General features: G+C 33.3%; 1 protein-coding gene and 1 long non-coding RNA gene across 2 annotated transcripts; both read left to right on the top strand.

Annotated features, from left to right (window-relative positions):
- The first annotated feature begins 5,442 nt into the window (after positions 1 to 5,442).
- On the top strand, positions 5,443 to 9,100 carry LOC127842771 (uncharacterized). The gene is made up of 7 exons (XM_052372481.1): positions 5,443 to 5,477; positions 5,948 to 6,094; positions 6,411 to 6,461; positions 6,708 to 6,746; positions 7,022 to 7,099; positions 7,400 to 7,450; positions 8,179 to 9,100. Exons 1-7 carry the CDS (start codon positions 5,465 to 5,467, stop codon positions 8,361 to 8,363), a joined length of 564 nt encoding a protein of 187 aa, XP_052228441.1. The 5' UTR covers positions 5,443 to 5,464; the 3' UTR covers positions 8,364 to 9,100.
- A 6,093-nt stretch (positions 9,101 to 15,193) lies between these two features.
- Positions 15,194 to 16,733, top strand: LOC127842776 (uncharacterized). The gene is made up of 3 exons (XR_008031871.1): positions 15,194 to 15,255; positions 16,325 to 16,437; positions 16,630 to 16,733. It is a non-coding gene; the product is annotated as an uncharacterized LOC127842776 (long non-coding RNA).
- Positions 16,734 to 18,834: the final 2,101 nt, after the last annotated feature.

Below are 18,834 nucleotides of genomic sequence, written 5' to 3'. Positions count from 1 at the left end.
TAGGGGTTATTTGCCAGTCATGATCAATGTACCTATGAAGTTTCATGATCCTAGGCCTAAGCATTATTGAGTTATCATCCGGAAACCATTTCACTATTTCGAATCACTGTGACCTCGACCTTTGACCTAATGACTTGAAAATCAATAGGGGTCATCTACCAGTCATGATCAGTGTACCTATAAAATTTCATGATCCTATGCCTAACCGTTCTTGAGTTATCATCCGGAAACCATCTGGTTGACGGACCGACATGTGCAAAACAATATACCCCCTCTTCTTCGAAGGGGGGCATAAATATTGTGTAATGCTTTATTTATAAATTAGAAACTAGATCACACTTTAACAATGATTGTAAGTTTTCCATGAGGAAAAAACCATGTAAAATGTTAGTATTGCAAATATATGTAGTTATGGGAAACAACTACATTAAATTAAAATAAGCTGTTTTAAAATTATTGTTTTATAAACTTTATGTACCGGTAAAATACCGCTTCATTCGTAAGAATGTCATTGGAGCCTAGATGAAAATACAGCTGTTGAACATCCATCTCCCGCAGGTCTCTTAACAATGCATTGCGAAAACCCCGACAATCACCAGAAAATTTGGCACCTTTGAAAACAGAGTTAGCAATTATATTTTCTTAAAGAATGTCTCAGTAAATAAATCATAAATATACAATGAATGAATACACAAGGAAAATGCATGCTTTGCCTCAGGATTAAAATGAAAAGTTTGCAAATACAATTGTCTAAAATCTGTACAAATAGCCCACGCGTTAAATATATAACCATGCAAATTAGTTCGAAAACGCAATTATTGCACATCAACATAATAAGTATAACTTTACATTGATGACAAATATTATAATCATAAGAAGCTTAGGACGTGAAATATTAACTGATTAGGTATCAAGAAATGAAATAATTATATCATTTATCGAAACAAATGTGTAACTGTAATAACTGTTCTATACCATTTCCATTACATATTCTCACCAGAGATAGGCAGGCATTTGGCAGCTATATAGTCAGAAAGAATATCCTTAATCCGATGAACATTGGAGTCCCCAGCATTAAGGTTCGCTTTTTTCCTGTCTTGGGCACCTGAAAAAATAAAAGGAAAACGCTTCCCGACACAACGCTGCATCCTGTTCAAAAGAGCCTGCGTAATAAATCTACTAATTATAAAACGACAAGTCTTAACAATCCAAATACTACCTTAACACCACTATTGAAACAACACTAGTAAAGACTACTAAACTTGTCTAAAGTCAAGGCTTAACACTAAGGCACGTCCGAACGACATTCACTGCTTGTACCTAGGTCCGGGCTACTCAATGTCCCAGAAGGTCAGATGACAATCAAATCCCAGAGTGAAGTCGGAGACTACAAACAGATCATAACTCGAAATAGATTTGGAACCCCCTGATTGCAATCAAAAAGAGGCCGATAATTCAGAAAATCCCCGACATTAGGTGGTCGTATTTTTTGATAACCATAACTTGCATAAGTCAGAGGTTAATTCCGCCACGCCAGGTCAATAAATACGCACAATATCTTTGAGTTAGCGGTCGTAAGTCGCATGATTTGGTATAAATTATAATAATAATAATGTTTAATAAATACGCACAATATCTATGAGTAAGCGGTCGATAGTCGCATAATTCGGTATAAATAATAATAATTATATTGTTCAATGTCAAATATCTCTAAAAGCAACAGATGTAAGGTGTCTTCTGATTGGCTCACACTCAAGGGTCGGTGAAAATTGTACGTCGAAGTACATTTCTCGTTCTACCTAGTAGGTCTTGTAGACTTTCGACGTCATGGTACGTCATATAGACACTAAGTACTGGTCCTACCCAGGAAACAGTTTGTTTCATCAAATGTCTCAATTCAACTTGACAGCTTGCTAAAGCATTTGCATTTAGCATACTGTACACTGATTTAACATAATCAGAATCATGTGATGCGTCAAATCAATTTTGATTGACAAATTTGGCAGGATTTTTTTAATCCAATAAGTTTTAGACTGTCAAATAACACACACTACGTATTGAAAGCCATACCTGGAGCTTTTGTCTGTATATCGCTGACTTCATCAGAAGAATGATTTCTACTGTTGGGAAACGTTAACACCACTTATTGTCTTCTTATTTATTATCAATTTATAATTATGTGTAATAGCATAACGACATACTTGTTTCGCAATTAAAATATTTAATAAATACAGGTATCTTGCAGGTTTCTAATTTTCTTTCGCAAACTATTGTTGAAAAGTTTAAATTTTGTCGCCACTAAAAAACTAGCCATTTTGTAGCAATTCTAAAATCACAGTCTAAACTGCATACACTTAGCTCTATAGTTACAATTTGAATGCAAATATTAGAATGCATCATGTTATATCATCCATATTTTTTTATTTAAACATTCAAATAACATATAACACAGTACATATATAAATTGGTATGTAGTATTGTGTTGAGATACAAAACACTTCACATCATTTATTTGCACATAAAATAATAGTTACAAAATAATTAATACTAAAACACTGTCATCAACCTACAGTACAAGAATATGTACGTACTAGTATATGAAATTACAAAGTGGGGATATTGTATTACCTTTTATAAAATTAACATTGCTGGCTTTGTACTAGCCATAAAACATTTATCATGGATTAACAAGTAACAACCAATTTATTAATAACACAATAGAACGGAAATCATATTAATTGCATTATGCATTTACTAAACAAGCTATTTGCTACTGTTTAGAATTACACTATCTTACTGAAATTGATCACAGGTACTTAGTGCTTTTACATACTTGTGGTAAGTTTTGTATTACTAGTTTGACATTTATTGGCAGACACTTGTCGATATACAGACAAAATTTGCATGGGAACTTTCATATTTTTTCAGCATAATTGCCTTCAAATTGTTAATTTAACAACCCCTTGACATTGTTTGCACATCTGATCTTATTATACCATAGCTGATTTTTGTTTATAGATAGACATATATAGACTTTTCAAAGTTCTATAAAAGTTAACACATGTTCCATCCAAGTTAACCAACAGAACCAATAAAGATCACCACAGATAATAACTGTGTGTATAGCTTGGAAATTTTGATAGTTCAGGAATCCCTCCTTTGTTGATCTCTGTAAACCAAAACTGTCAGTTTTGCTGGATAGAATGGCTTGTATGATGCCCAGATCTTGCCTTCGCAGAACAGCTTCTAAAAACGGAAAACCAACAAATATCTTAAAATTTGATCAATAATGCAGACCATTTATAAATGTCTTATTTTTTGTTGATTTCGAATCTGGAAGATTTTTTACGTAAGATTGTGGTACGAAAATCCAACGGTATCGGATTTTGTGGTTTTAGGCCTAAACTAATCATAGTGACATGTAACCTTTCGGAATATCGGTAAACTGCGAGCAGACGAGGTGTAAATACTTTAAACATTAAAGCTAAAAGACTAAAAAGTTAGATCGGAATATCTTTAAATTTTGTGAATAAATATGTTTCTGGTGGATAACAACGACAACTTACCAGAATGTTGCTCATGACCACACGTAGAACTTCTTTCTGAGAGCGAATGGAAAATGCGTCACAAATTCTTACAAATAAACAGTAGGGTGTTGTTATTGAAATACCGCGAGAATACTGGAAGAATAGAGATATCAACTTTAATGTTTAAAACAAATATTTTTTAACAAGCGTTTGTGATTTGTCAGGATAATAATAACACTAAGATATCGAAAAGATCAAAGCAAATAAAGTCGACAGAAATCTGAGATTCGGCAATATATTAAAGACGGGTTATGTTCACCTAAATTGTGTTAGGTAAAGACTGTCACTATATGTAGTGAACCAGTCTTCGGCTGAAGATGAGTATTCAGGGGAGATAATTGAGTAATGACTTAATTATGGACGGTTCCGAAGAAAAACAAATAATGCGAGAATATTTAGTGCAATTCGCTACACAAATATGATGTCATTGATATAATTTTTCCTGAAGTATGTATTTACATGTGATTTAGTATATGTCAAAGCGTTTTTTATTTGTTCAAGGTCATAAATAGCATCGCGAAAATATATGTCGCGTGGCAAATTTTTTTTAGACGCATCCCTATATGGTATTCTTATGTAATTTTATGGTCTAAATTTCCATATGTATGAACGGTTAACGCCCGCTTCGCGGGCTTTTGTCCGTGTAAAGGTTTTGATAATACTTTGGGCGGGGCACATGAAAAATTGGTCAGGGCTAGAAGGTTCTGCATTTACTAGCCCGAATGGGCTAGTTGAAAACAAGTTAGTGTTAAGCCCTGAAAGTGTGCCTAACGACAAAAAGAATACAATCCAAACTGGCCAATCACACTTCAAGAAAAATAAAGGTCAAACAAGTGAAAAACCACTAGTTTTCAATAATCAATAAGTGTTAAAATTGCAATACACTGCCACTGGGCCCGTATTCACCAACAATTCTTTACTTGAGAATAAAGAATAAAGAAAATTCTTTATTCTTTACTTTTCTAAGAACGCTCTTAGGTCGATTCTTTATCGGTATTCACCAACGCTATTTTTAGCGTTCTTTACTAAGAATTATTTGTTATTGATGTAAGCGACCTTGGTACCCGGCATTTTCGGTAACGCATATAAAACTCGGAACCGTTTACGTGTCTTCTGTCACAACATACAAGATGGCGAACAACAACGCTAACGTTGCTACTAGTAGAAATCGTTGGTCCGAACAGGAGGAAACTGTTATAGCCAACGAAATAATTAAAAACTATTATGTCCTGTTCGGACCAATGACCGGTTGTGGCGCACTCAAAATTGGAGAGGTTCGAAGGAGAGGCTGGGAAGCCGTGGCAAATGTTCTAAACTGGTTTGTACTTTTGGTGTTATCAATTTTCCAAATTTTGGAAATTCTAGCAGAAGGAATATTTGTACAGTTAATTCATTATTTTGTTTTTAATTATTGATTATAATAAAATTGTTAATTTGTTCAATGTTTAAAAACGAACAGAATGTTAAATATTATGTGACATAAATATAAAAAGCAGTAGATGATTTGAGCACAAAATATTTACCATAATATAAATTTATAATATTCACTATGGTAAAATTATTGTGCTACCCGGTTTCAAATATTCCAAAATATTCAACTAAACCCATATTGTGTCATTTTTGCATTAATGATGTATTTCTACTAATTCATTTGTTAATAATTCATCAACAAAATCGTTTGTGTCAAACACACATGAAATGTAGATTGCAATGTGGAAAAATGTTTTGAGGAATAAACAAATCATTTCTTTGTTTTTATGCATATCTTAGACTCAATTTCTGATTTTAAAAAATGTACCTAATTGCATTCCATTTATTTCAGCCAATTTTCCACCTTTAAGCGTTCAGGTTCAGAGGTGAAGAAAAAATATTATAACATGAAAGACAAAAGTAAGTGAAATTTAAGAAATGTACTCCTGTCTTATTTTTCTTGCTGCTTCTTATGTAGTGAAGATAAAATGTTCCACATTTATTGTATTTCACATGAAAAGTGAAACATCATAGTAACTGTGTACAAATTAGCTGAAATTTGTAATTGATTTTTTGTTATACATGTAGGTTCATGATTATATTTTAAGCCTATTATGTACATGTAATAATGTTGTTGAAAAATCCATAATTATATTATATATATTGAGGAATTTTATGAAATTTTCAACATTGTTATATTAATAACTATCTGGTACATTGCTATTATCACCGGTCCAGCATACTTAATGTACATACTGTGCAAATCAAGATACATGAAAATTGCTAAAAATAGCATTAAATATAACATTGGTGTAATTTTTGCTCCTTTTTGCTCCTTATGTTTATTTTGGACTCTTAAATTACACAGTTTCTTCTCAATATAACTATAGCAAAGACAAAAAATGATGAGATGAGGAGGCCAGGCACTGGAGGAGGGCCCCGGGTGAAAGAGTTCACCATTCCGGAGGGGATTCTCCTTCAGCATTTTGGGGATTCCGCCTCTGTGGCAGGGGTCCCCAATGCAATTGACACTGATGGTTTGTACAGTTTATATAGAATATAATACCATTTGTCAATTTTTATTATTATAATATCATTTTTATTTTGGCATTATGCTTTGGTATTCATTCTTCAATGAAGGTAATGTTTAACAAAGATATTATTAATTTATGACCAGAATGAAATACATATAATTTTTAAGTGCATTAGAAAAGTATGTTATTAAAGATTCATCATAACTCACCTTAGTCTGTTTGTTGGTATTGTTTTCAGTCCATGTAAAAAGTGATGTGTGATTGTTAATTATAAACTGTTAAATGTTTTAAAATTATATGTATGGCTTTATTTTCTTAGCTCCAGAGGGTGCTTCAATCAACATCATTGAACTGGGCAAGATGCCAATAGGTAAACAATTAATGTAGATTATGCTCTTCATCTTGGTTAATTACATGATGGTGAATGGAGACAGCTTTTGTATTAAACATAGCATGTTAATAAATTTCTATCAATTCATTACTCACTTTGTAATATTGTTAAAATGGGGTGCCAAAGCTATGTGTAGTTGAGCAAAATATCTTTTATATGATAATATATACATTTTTTTAATATTGTTGTTATATACTAGATCATTTTGCTTCGTTTATTACACAGATGGTAGCACTTGCATGACGTTCAAGATAGATGAAAGAGGTAAGTGGCAGGGGCCTTATTTTTATGTTAAATTTTTGGTGAATGAAAAATAAATATGAAAAACTTATTGAAGTATGAAAGTTGCGTAAGTAAATTCATTACAAATAGGTAAATTGTTTGAAAAAGTCCATTTTATATTAATCAAATGACACCAAGAATTTTAGCCTTTGAGTTAACTTAGTTTTATGATAAACTTTGTTAATAATACATGAAGGGGTGCATTACTTTTATTTTCATTATTTTCATTAAAAACAAAGATTGTTTTATATTTGAAGGACTAGGAGCTCAGAAGACGTCAAGTGTATTCCAACGTGCACTGGAAGATGAAGCTGGGCCATGCTCATCAGGGACCAGTGAGTATTATAAGAACATTATTTCACCAAATGCATACATATTCAATTCATCCCTATCATATGAAGCATTTAATATCACTGTGTTTTTTCCAAAAGTAAAAAAATGAAACATTGAAATATAACTTTCCAATTGAATGCAACATCATTTATGTTATCCATGTAATTGTGTGGGGTCACAAGCTAGTTAGGTCAATTCCACACCAATGTGCAGGTATGAAAGTGAGGTTTAATTTTTGCCAAATCTATAAGTCCATTTCAATGCACTTTCAGGATTCCTATGATTGAATAATTGTTTTACAGAGACCAATACCAAATCAATGAAAATGGCCAACAAAAACCAGAGTAAAAGAGGTAAACAATTATTTATTATTCACATGTACATTTATATGTATTATAATATTCCATTTTTGCAAATCTTTCAATGCTAGCCAAATATAGATAATTAACCTGTATATTATTCATGGAACTGAATCATGGAACACACACAAAAATGACAAATATTTATAAATGAGACATGGAACTGAAGCATGGAACACCACATACATATAAACTAGATTAACAACAATAACTAAACTTGTGTAAGTCAATGTTCAAGAAGCACTGATTTTGATGCAGGTAATGAAATATGTAAATGTTATTATGTCAATATGACAAATGTGAACAAGCAATTACTTAATTTTAATTTAAACCTATTTATTTTAGCTCGATTGCATCGAAAGCCTAAGGCTTATATAAACACTCTCGAGTCTGTTTCCTGGGACTAGAACCAGTACTTGGTGTCTATGGGGGAGATCTAAAGAAAGCTCCCACAGTGGGGATCTAACCCGTGACCTCCCGGTCGCTAGGCGGACACCATATCCATTACACCACGGCAACCTATAAAGCAATTAATTGATGTGTCATTTCTTCAAATGGTTTTCACTATACGTTTTATGAGATATGCATGAACTGGACATAATTAAGAAGGTTAAATCGATTTAGCAAATTTAACTTTTTTTTTATTCCATGATTTATGGTATTTTTAGCATTGATAACAAAAAACCTTATAAATTTTAATACAATGTTGGTATTTGTTTCAGCTAGGGCAAGTTTCAACAAATTGGCTGAGGACAACCTAATAGCAGAAAAGAAGAACATCCATCTGCAACAAGTAAATCTAAGATTGAAGAATCAATTGATACTGGCACAACTGAAAGTTGCTAGATTAACGGCCCAAAAAATTGAAGAAGAAATTAAAATGTTAAAAGCAAGCAATGAATGTTAACCCTTTACCACTTAGTTATGCATTTTCACACATTTGTAGTCCCTTAAAAGTTATATTTAATTTAAGACCTTTATTACTAGATTCAAGTTGTTAAGGCTTCATATCCAAACCTTAGATACTGATGAGCAGCAAACAGCATAAAACCTGAACAGCCTGCGAGTTACTTGCAGGCTGTTCTGGTTTTATGCTATTTGCCCATAGCCATTTTCACTTTGCTTCTAAGTGGGAAAGGGTTTAATCTACAGTCTCAAATGATGCCATCCAAATTGTTATTATTGATATTTTTACACAAAGTTTTGAAGTTATTTTTGAGTAGATGGATGTTCTTCTTTTCATTATTTAACCCATTTATGCCTAGCGTCTAGAAAAAAGGCCTTGGCAAACAGCGAAGACTCAGATGGGACGCCACATCATGTGGCGTCTCATCTGGGTCTACGCTGTTTTCTTAATAGAATTTTTGTAAGAAATATTATAAATATAGAAATATATAGGCTCATATTCACAAACAGTTCTTATCCCCCGCCAGGGGCAGAGGGATATTGTTTAGGCGTTGTCCGTCCGGCCGGCTGTCCATCCGGCACTTTTGTGTCCGGAGCCATATCTTGGAAGTGCTTTGGCGGATTTCATTGAAACTCGGTATGAGTATATATATGGAAAAGAGGATGATGCTTGCCATATGGCATTGTACACCACCGGTTAATAATGGGGTTATGGCCCTTTGTATCTTGAAAAAATGCTTTTTATGTGACAAAGCACCAGTTAGGCGGGGGATATCAATTTAACGAATTTGCTTGTTTGACTTAAGTCTAAGAATAAATCAGATTCTGTTAATAAGAATATTCAAGTATGGCTTGAATTTTGAGTCAAACATGGCATATACCACCTCTATCAACATCATACTTCATGTAAAACATTGTTAATGACATAATCACCAGTGGTAGAATGTATATATTTAAATGCTAGGTGTTTTCTTCTTGGTTCTAAGTCTATTTGTTATTCTTAAGTCTAAGAATTGGTTGGTAAATACGGACCCAGGTTGATTAATGTAAAATGTTACCAGTAATTATGAAGAAGCTTTATATGTGTACCTGAATAGGACTATGTCGCTGATATTTATGCCCCCCTTCGAAGAATAGGGGGTATATTGCTTTGCTCATGTCGGTCTGTCGGTCGGTAAGTCCGTCCACAAGGTGGTTGTCAGACGATAACTCAAGAACGCTTGGGCTTAGGATCATGAAACTTCATAGGTACATTGATCATGACTCGCAGATGACCCCTATTGATTTTGAGTTCACTAGGTCAAAGGTCAAGGTCACGGTGACCAGAAATAATCAAATGGTTTTTGAATGATAACTCAAGAACTCATACGCCTAGGATCATGAAACTTCATGGGTAGATTGATCATGACTTGCAGATGACCCCTATCGATTTTGAGGTCACTAGGTCAAAGGTCAAGGTCACGGTGACCCGAAATAGTAAAATGATTTTCGGATGATAACTAAAGAACGCTTTTGCCGAGGATCATGACACTTCTTAGGTACATTGATCGTGACTCGCAGATGACCCCTATCGATTTTCATGTCACTAGGTCAAAGGTCAATGTCACAGTGACAGAAATCGTATTCACACAATGGCTGCCACTACAATGGACAGCCCATATGGGGGACATGCATGTTTTACAAACAGCCATTGTTAATATAAATTTGTCATTTTACTTGAGAAGATGAATGTTATTCTTACTTAAATAGATGGATGTTATTCTTTTCATTATTTGTTTAAATTGTAAAAACCTGTTGACTAAGTGTTGTCTTACAATGTTCCCAACATGGTTTCCATATATGTCAACATTATATACAGTAATATATGTCACTGCTGTTGCCAATATTCAAATAGCTTACTATCTATAAGTGTATTTGTTTGAATTATTGCTAGTATCAGCCCATCGTGTACCTTATTAGACAATTATGTTTGTAAACTACCATTTCTGTTGTTCTCTTGTTTAATTAAATATTACTATTTGCAGTAACAATAAATTGCTGTGGATATTTGTTAGTAAAACTATCTTGTTTGTACTGTAATTGCATTTTCTGTTAGTGATTATCTAGTCCTACATATTTCACAGATTTTCTGGATGTTTTATTCATAATAAAACATTTCAGAATATCACAACTTAATTAAATTTTTGTTATGATTTATCTCACAGACCGCTCGATTTTTAACTAAAACATAGATAAGCATGCTTGTTTGCCGTAATTCTTGTAAGCTAATTATTTTATGGTAGACGTACCAAAGGATACTTTCATGAATATAAAAATACACATGCAAATTAATTTTTGTGTTTGAAAAGTCTTTTTGCTTAGCTCAAGGCAATGTTGATAACAACAAGTGAGTGTCTGTAATATTATTACACTGATGTGTGTAATAATTTTAATAGTTTCAGACAAAAAACCCTGGGTAGAACCAGTACTCATTATGAATGCATATTAATTGAATATAACAATAAATCAAGTAATTTTCCTGGGTATGGTTATTATAACCAGTATTACCAGTACTAACAAAGTATACATATTAATTTAACAACATATTTACAACATAATAAAGTCATGTTCCTGGGTAGAACCAGTACTTGACACAGAAATACATGAATTCAATGAGAACATAATCAAGTTTCATGGGTAGGGTTAGTAGAACCGTACTTAGAAAGTATACATATTAATTTTACAACATAATAAAGTCACGTTCTTGGGTAGAATTAGAACTCGACACAGGAAAACATGTTACAGTTTAGAATTAGGCAATAAGAGGTTTCAATATTGCAAATTGCCGTTCTTAAACAGACAAATTCATAGCACAACAATTGAAAAGCTTAAATGAAAATTACCGATTGAAAAGTACATTTACACACATTTCAACAGTGTTGGAAATAACATTGTTCATAAAAGATTATAAACAAGCATAACAAGTTTATAATAATGTGCATTACAATTTTGACATGAAAACCGCTCCATAGTAAAGACATACATGTTATTTTTAAAGTTAAATGTTATTCATCTTGTCTTATAACCAAAATTATTACATCATGTTGAATGAGAAAGTGTTTGTGTTGAACATAAAATGTTGATAAATAGTTGACTAGAACATTATATCAAGATAAGAAGTGCAGTGAAATGAAAGGGAGCTTACCCCTGAGTTAAAATTACAGAAACTGTAACATGAACTACAGAGTTTCCTCTCTTTCAAATAACATAAAGTCTCCACTAAAATCTGGAAATCAGTGGAAACAGCTTTGTACAATTTTAAAAGTTATGAGACTAAATCACATATAGTACAGTACAGTTAAAGACTATTAAAAGTTAAATGCATCACACTTTTTAGAGAAGTTTAACTCATCACACTTTTTAGAGAAGTTTAACTCATCACACTTTTTAGAGAAGTTTAACTCATCACACTTTTTAGAGAAGTTTAACTCATCACACTTTTTAGAGAAGTTTAACTTATCACACTTTTTAGAGAAGTTTAACTCATCACACTTTTTAGAGAAGTTTAACTCAGTACATTATTTAATTTAATTGAAAAATCTCTGAACTAGTTGTTGCCTTACAATGTTACCAACATGGTTTGCATTTATTTCAACATTTTCATGATAAACATGTTCTTCAAAAACATCATCCAAATAATCCTCTTCAAGGATATCCCCATGTTCAATTCCAAAATTGTGCATAACTACACACGCAGTGATATAGGTCACTGCTGTCGCCAAGTCAGTCCTTATCCCGTAATGGAGTATTGCGAATCTTCTTTTTAGAATACCAAAGGTCTGCTCCACAAGTACTCTTGTTTTGCACAGAGCCAGATTAAACTGCTCTTGATTCTGTGATTCGGGGGTTCGGAAAGGAGTCATCAGGTAGGGTGTACATGGGTACCCCGAGTCTCCAAGAATGAAGCCATTATGAGCTCCTGTTCAGAAATAAAAAAATCTTCTGTTAATAAAATTAGTCAACGTGTAAACGCTTAGCAATTTTGAGGTCAAAAGGTAAATGACACAAGGGTTTATCCATTTTAACCAGGTTTTCAGAAGAAAAAAAACTAGTTATCAGATTGCTGAATGTCGGCGGGCGGGCAGACTAAAGTATTTTAATTATTCATAAAACATATCATGTTAATTAAATCCTATTGTATTGTTTTAAATGTATTTAACCCTTTATGACACAAGTTGTATGTAATTTGCTTAGTCATAAGTTATGACTCATAACCATAGACATGTGTATCTGATATATAGCTACCTTGTTCGAACTGGTTCCGTAGATGACACTCTCTCCATATTCTCGCATCATGTGTGCTTCCTGGCCATTTAGCTGTTAAGCTCCTCACTTTTTTGCTGTGGTCACATACCATCTAAATATAAAATAATAATACATAATTTATTATACAATTAATTTTTAATTATACTGATATCATAGTGAATAATGTTAGTGCTATTGAAAATAGAATATTTAATATTATTTATTGTCATACATCAGTGATAAAAAAACACATAATTATGAGTACTGAAAAACTTTGTTGTGGCAAAAGCAAACAAGATAACATAATTGCACGCTCAAAGAATGGTAGCCTTTTCTATTTATGAAATCGGCTTCGTGGTTCTTTGGCCTTTGAATGCGAACATGAGTTCCATCAATCAGTCCGATTACATTTGGAAATCCTGAATAATCAATAAGATTATTATTTAACAATTATGTTCATTTATTTAGGACAGGTAAATGAAATTCAGCTGGCATGACTGAATCATTTCTTCAGCACAACATCTTAATTCCCGTAACATTGGAGTTCAATTTGTAATAAAATCTGCAAAAAAAGTTCTTATAGACATGGAGCGGAAATAAAATAGGTATCGAGGACCTACAGACTGATGGGAAGACTAACAGCGTTGTTAAAATCCCACACATTCTTTGAGGGGGGACTTTACAAAGACAGATACATATGCAGGTGTGGAGGATACCATGCTAAAACCAAGAGTGAATTGAGATTAAAAGAAGGGTACATGAATGTATAATTATTTAATCATAACACTGTTATATTCCATGGAGTGATATCAAAATGGCATTTACAGTAAAGAGTGAAGATATAATATTACAATAACTGCGAATAAGGAACGTAATGAAACAAAGATACAATTTGGACTAAACTCGGGTGACATCACCCTTATGTTTATATATGTTCAGCCTCTATCCCCTGTGAACTTGCCCTAGGCATAATTGCATAATGTACCAAGCTATACATAAAACTCTTAGAGAGACACACATAATAAATACTTATATTCTCATTTTGATCGATAATGCTTAACGGCAGAGCAATAACCACAATGTCGTAATTATCAAAATGTCATTTTCAGTTAAGAATGAAGATATATAATATTACAATAACTGTGAATAAACGACATGAGAGAAGTATCCACTTTGGAATAAACTCCGGTGACATCGCCCTTCAATTAACGTATGCTTCACCTTTCTGTGAACTTGCATTTGGCCTAATGCAGAATGTATCATACAAAACATCAAATAGATACAGTGATAAAATTACTGAATTAAAAATAGTGTATAAATCATTTGATTTAAAAAAATCACATCAAAAAATTGTTGGTCCTAATTGCGTATGTTGTTTATGCAATAACGACGACAATGCCCCCACAAAAATGAAGTGCAAGTGAATGATTTCCCTTGGATAAATGTTCTCAGTCAAGGTCATTTAGACAAACACAAATCTGGCACTCACCAGCAATGGACTGAAATCTGGATTTTAGAGTTTTGCACTCTTCCCTGTCAGGAAACCGTACGAAACGGCGAGCTAGTCGAGCTATTGCTCGTCCAACTCGTCGGCAGCATCTTGATACGGATGGCTGACTGACTCGAACAGTGTCTCCTACGACGAGTTGGAAGGATCCAGTCGCCATGGCACGAAGAAATATGCAGAGCTGCTGGATCGGCAGGAGAGGAGAATTCCTCAGCGTTCCAAAGTCCAGAGAATCGGCGACCAAATTTAATAAGGTCAGTATAGTTGCCGGAATAAATCGGTATCTCCTATAAACCTCCATTTCCGACAAACCGTCTAGAGGATTTTCTCTGTCAAACAATCTTCTACGCGGGACATTTTCGACGTTTTCAAACAAGATATTGGCGTAACGCATAACGCGAACGGCAATCTTGGAAGCTTAAAGAATTATTCTAAGAATGCCCCGAAGCATTCTTAGAATTTTAAAGAAAATTCTTTATTCTTAAGAATTTTCTTTAGCAAAATGAGTTCGTGGCCCGTATTCACCAACAATTCTTTAGCAATTCTTAGACTTGAAAATAAAGAAAATTCTTAAGTCTAAGAAAAAATTCTTAAGTCTTATTCACGAACTCATTTTGCTAAAGAAAATTCTTAAGAATTCGGGGCATTCTTAGAATAATTCTTTAAGCTTCCAAGATGGCCGTTCGCGTTATGCGTTACGCCAATATCTTGTTTGAAAACGTCGAAAATGTCCCGCGTAGAAGATTGTTTGACAGAGAAAATCCTCTAGACGGTTTTTCGGAAATGGAGGTTTATAGGAGATACCGATTTATTCCGGCAACTATACTGACCTTATTAAATTTGGTCGCCGATTCTCTGGACTTTGGAACGCTGAGGAATTCTCCTCTCCTGCCGATCCAGCAGCTGTGCATATTTCTTCGTGCCATGGCGACTGGATCCTTCCAACTCGTCGTAGGAGACACTGTTCGAGTCAGTCAGCCATCCGTATCAAGATGCTGCCGACGAGTTGGACGAGCAATAGCTCGACTAGCTCGCCATTACGTACGGTTTCCTGACAGGGAAGAGTGCAAAACTCTAAAATCCAGATTTCAGTCCATTGCTGGTGAGTGCCAGATTTGTGTTTGTCTAAATGACCTTGACTGAGAAAATTTATCCAAGGGAAATCATTCATTTGCACTTCATTTTTGTGGGGGCATTGTCGTCGTTATTGCATAAACAACATACGCAGTTAGGACCAACAATTTTTTGATGTGATTTTTTTAATCAAATGATTTATACACTATTTTTATTCAGTAATTTTTATCACTGTATCCATTTCATGTTTTGTATGATACATTCTGCATTAGGCCAAATGCAAGTTCACAGAAAGGTGAAGCATACGTTAATTGAAGGGCGATGTCACCGGAGTTTAGTCCAAAGTGGATACTTCTCTCATGTCGTTTATTCACAGTTATTGTAATATTATATATCTTCATTCTTAACTGAAAATGACATTTTGATAATTACGACATTGTGGTTATTAATCTGCCGTTAAGCGTTATCGATCAAAATGAGAATATAAGTATTTATTATGTGTGTTTCTCTAAGAGTTTTATGTATAGCTTGGTACATTATGCAATTATGCCTAGGGCAAGTTCACAGGGGATAGAGGCCTAGCATATATAAACATAAGGGTGATGTCACCCGAGTTTAGTCCAAATTGAATCTTTGTTTCATTACGTTCCTAATTCGCAGTTATTGTAATATTATATCTTCACTCTTTACTGTAAATGCCATTTTGATATCACTCCATGGAATATAACAGTGTTATGATTAAATAATTATACATTTATGTACCCTTCTTTTAATCTCAATTCACTCTTGGTTTTAGCATGTTATCCTCCACACCTGCATATGTATCTGTCTTTGTAAAGTCCCCCCTCAAAGGATGTGTGGGATTTTAACAACGCTGTTAGTCTTCCCATCAGTCTGTAGGTCCTCAATACCTATTTTATTTCCGCTCCATGTCTATAAGACCATTTTTTGCAGATTTTATTACAAATGGTACTCCAATGTTACGGGAATTAAGATGTTGTGCTGAAGAAATGATTCAGTCATGCCAGCTGAATTTCATTTACCTGTCCTAAATAAATGAACATAATTGTTAAATAATAATCTTATTGATTATTCAGGATATCCAAATGTAATCGGACTGATTGATGGAACTCATGTTCGCATTCAAAGGCCAAAGAACCACGAAGCCGATTTCATAAATAGAAAAGGCTACCATTCTTTGAACGTGCAAGTATGTTATCTTGTTTGCTTTTGCCACAACAAAGTTTTTCAGTACTCATAATTATGTGTTTTTATCACTGATGTATGACAATAACTAATATTAAATATTCTATTTTCAATAGCACTAACATTATTCACTATGATATCAGTATAATTAAAAATTAATAGTATAATAAATTATGTATTATTATTTTATATTTAGATGGTATGTGACCACAGCAAAAAAGTGAGGAGCTTAACAGCTAAATGGCCAGGAAGCACACATGATGCGAGAATATGGAGAGAGTGTCATCTACGGAACCAGTTTGAACAAGGTAGCTATATATCAGATACACATGTCTATGGTTATGAGTCATAACTTATGACTTAGCAAATTACATACAACTTGTGTCATAAAGGGTTAAATACATTTAAAACAATACAATAGGATTTAATTAACATGATATGTTTTATGAATAATTAAAATACTTTAGTCTGCCCGCCCGCCGACATTCAGCAATCTGATAACTAATTTTTTCCTTCTGAAAACCTGGTTAAAACGGATAAACCCTTGTGTCATTTACCTTTGACCTCAAAATTGCTAAGCGTTTACACGTTGACTAATTTTATTAACAAAAGAATGTTTTATTTCTGAACAGGAGCTCATAATGGCTTCATTCTTGGAGACTCGGGGTACCCATGTACACCCTACCTGATGACTCCTTTCCGAACCCCCGAATCACAGAATCAAGAGCAGTTTAATCTGGCTCTGTGCAAAACAAGAGTGCTTGTGGAGCAGACCTTTGGTATTATAAAAAGAAGATTCGCAATACTCCATTACGGGATAAGGACTGACTTGGCGACAGCAGTGACCTATATCACTGCGTGTGTAGTTATGCACAATTTTGGAATTGAACATGGGGATATCCTTGAAGAGGATTATTTGGATGATGTTTTTGAAGAACAAGTTTATCATGAAAATGTTGAAATAAATGCAAACCATGTTGGTAACATTGTAAGGCAACAACTAGTTCAGAGATTTTTCAATTAAATAAAATAATGTACTGAGTTAAACTTCTCTAAAAAGTGTGATGAGTTAAACTTCTCTAAAAAGTGTGATGAGTTAAACTTCTATAAAAAGTGTGATGAGTTAAACTTCTCTAAAAAGTGTGATGAGTTAAACTTCTCTAAAATGTGTGATGAGTTAAACTTCTCTAAAAAGTGTGATGCGTTTAACTTTTAATAGTCTTTAAATGTATTGTACTATGTGTGAATTAGTCTCATAACTTTTAAGATTGTACAAAGTTGTTTCCACTGATTTCCAGATTTTAGTGGAGACTTTGTTATTTGAAAGAGAGGTAACTCTGTAGTTCATCTTACAGTTTCTGTAATTTTTACTCAGGGGTAAGCTCCCTTTCATTTCACTGCACTTCTTATCTTGATGTAATGTTCTAGTCAACTATTTATCAACATTTTATGTTTAACACAAACACTTTCTCGTTCAACATGATGTAATAATTTTGGTTATGAGACAGGATGAATAACATTTAACTTTAAAAATAACATGTATGTCTTTACTATGGAGCGGTTTTCATGTCAAAATTGTAATGCACATTATTACAAACTTGTTATGCTTGTTTATAATATTTTATGAACAATGTTTTTCCAACACTGTTGAAATGTGTGTAAATGTACTTTTCTTTCGGTAATTTTCATTTAAGCTTTTCAATTGTTGTGCTATGACTTTGTCTGTTTAAGAACGGCAATTTCCAACATTGAAACCTCTTATTGCCTAATTCTAAACTGTAACATGTTTTCCTGTGTCAAGTTCTAATTCTACCCAAGAACGTGACTTTATTATGTTGTAAAATTAATATGTATACTTTCTAAATACGGTTCTACTAACCCTACCCAGGAAACTTGATTATGTTCTCATTGAATTCATGTATTTCTATGTCAAGTACTGGTTCTACCCAGGAACATGACTTTATTATGTTGTAAATATGTTGTTAAATTAATATGTATACTTTGTAAGTACTGGTACTACTGGTTATAATAACCATACCCAGGAAAATTACTTGATTTATTGTTATATTCAATTAATATGCTTTCATAATGAGTACTGGTTCTACCCAGGGTTTTTTGTCTGAAACTATTAAAATTATTACACACATCAGTGTAATAATATTACAGACACTCACTTGTTGTTATCAATATTGCCTTGAGCTAAGCAAAAAGACTTTTCAACACACAAAAATTAATTTGCATGTGTATTTTTATATTCATGAAAGTATCCTTTGGTACGTCTACCATAAAATAATTAGCTTACAAGAATTACGGCAAACAAGCATGCTTATCTATGTCTTAGTTAAAAATCTAGCGGTCTGTGAGATAAATCATAACAAAACTTTAATTAAGTTGTGATATT

This window comes from Dreissena polymorpha, chromosome 8 (genome assembly GCF_020536995.1).
Source record: "Dreissena polymorpha isolate Duluth1 chromosome 8, UMN_Dpol_1.0, whole genome shotgun sequence".
NCBI classification, from domain to species: Eukaryota; Metazoa; Mollusca; class Bivalvia; order Myida; family Dreissenidae; genus Dreissena; species Dreissena polymorpha.
Note: the sequence above shows the minus strand (reverse complement) of the source record. Positions and strands in the feature narration are given on the sequence as shown.

What these genes read in the sequence shown, in the direction of transcription:
- LOC127842771 (XM_052372481.1), top strand. An exon ending in GTTCAAGATAGATGAAAGAG is followed by an intron (nt 6,747 to 7,021) that starts GTAAGTGGCAGG and finishes TTATATTTGAAG; the next exon opens with GACTAGGAGCTCAGAAGACG. An exon ending in CAAAAACCAGAGTAAAAGAG is followed by an intron (nt 7,451 to 8,178) that starts GTAAACAATTAT and finishes TATTTGTTTCAG; the next exon opens with CTAGGGCAAGTTTCAACAAA.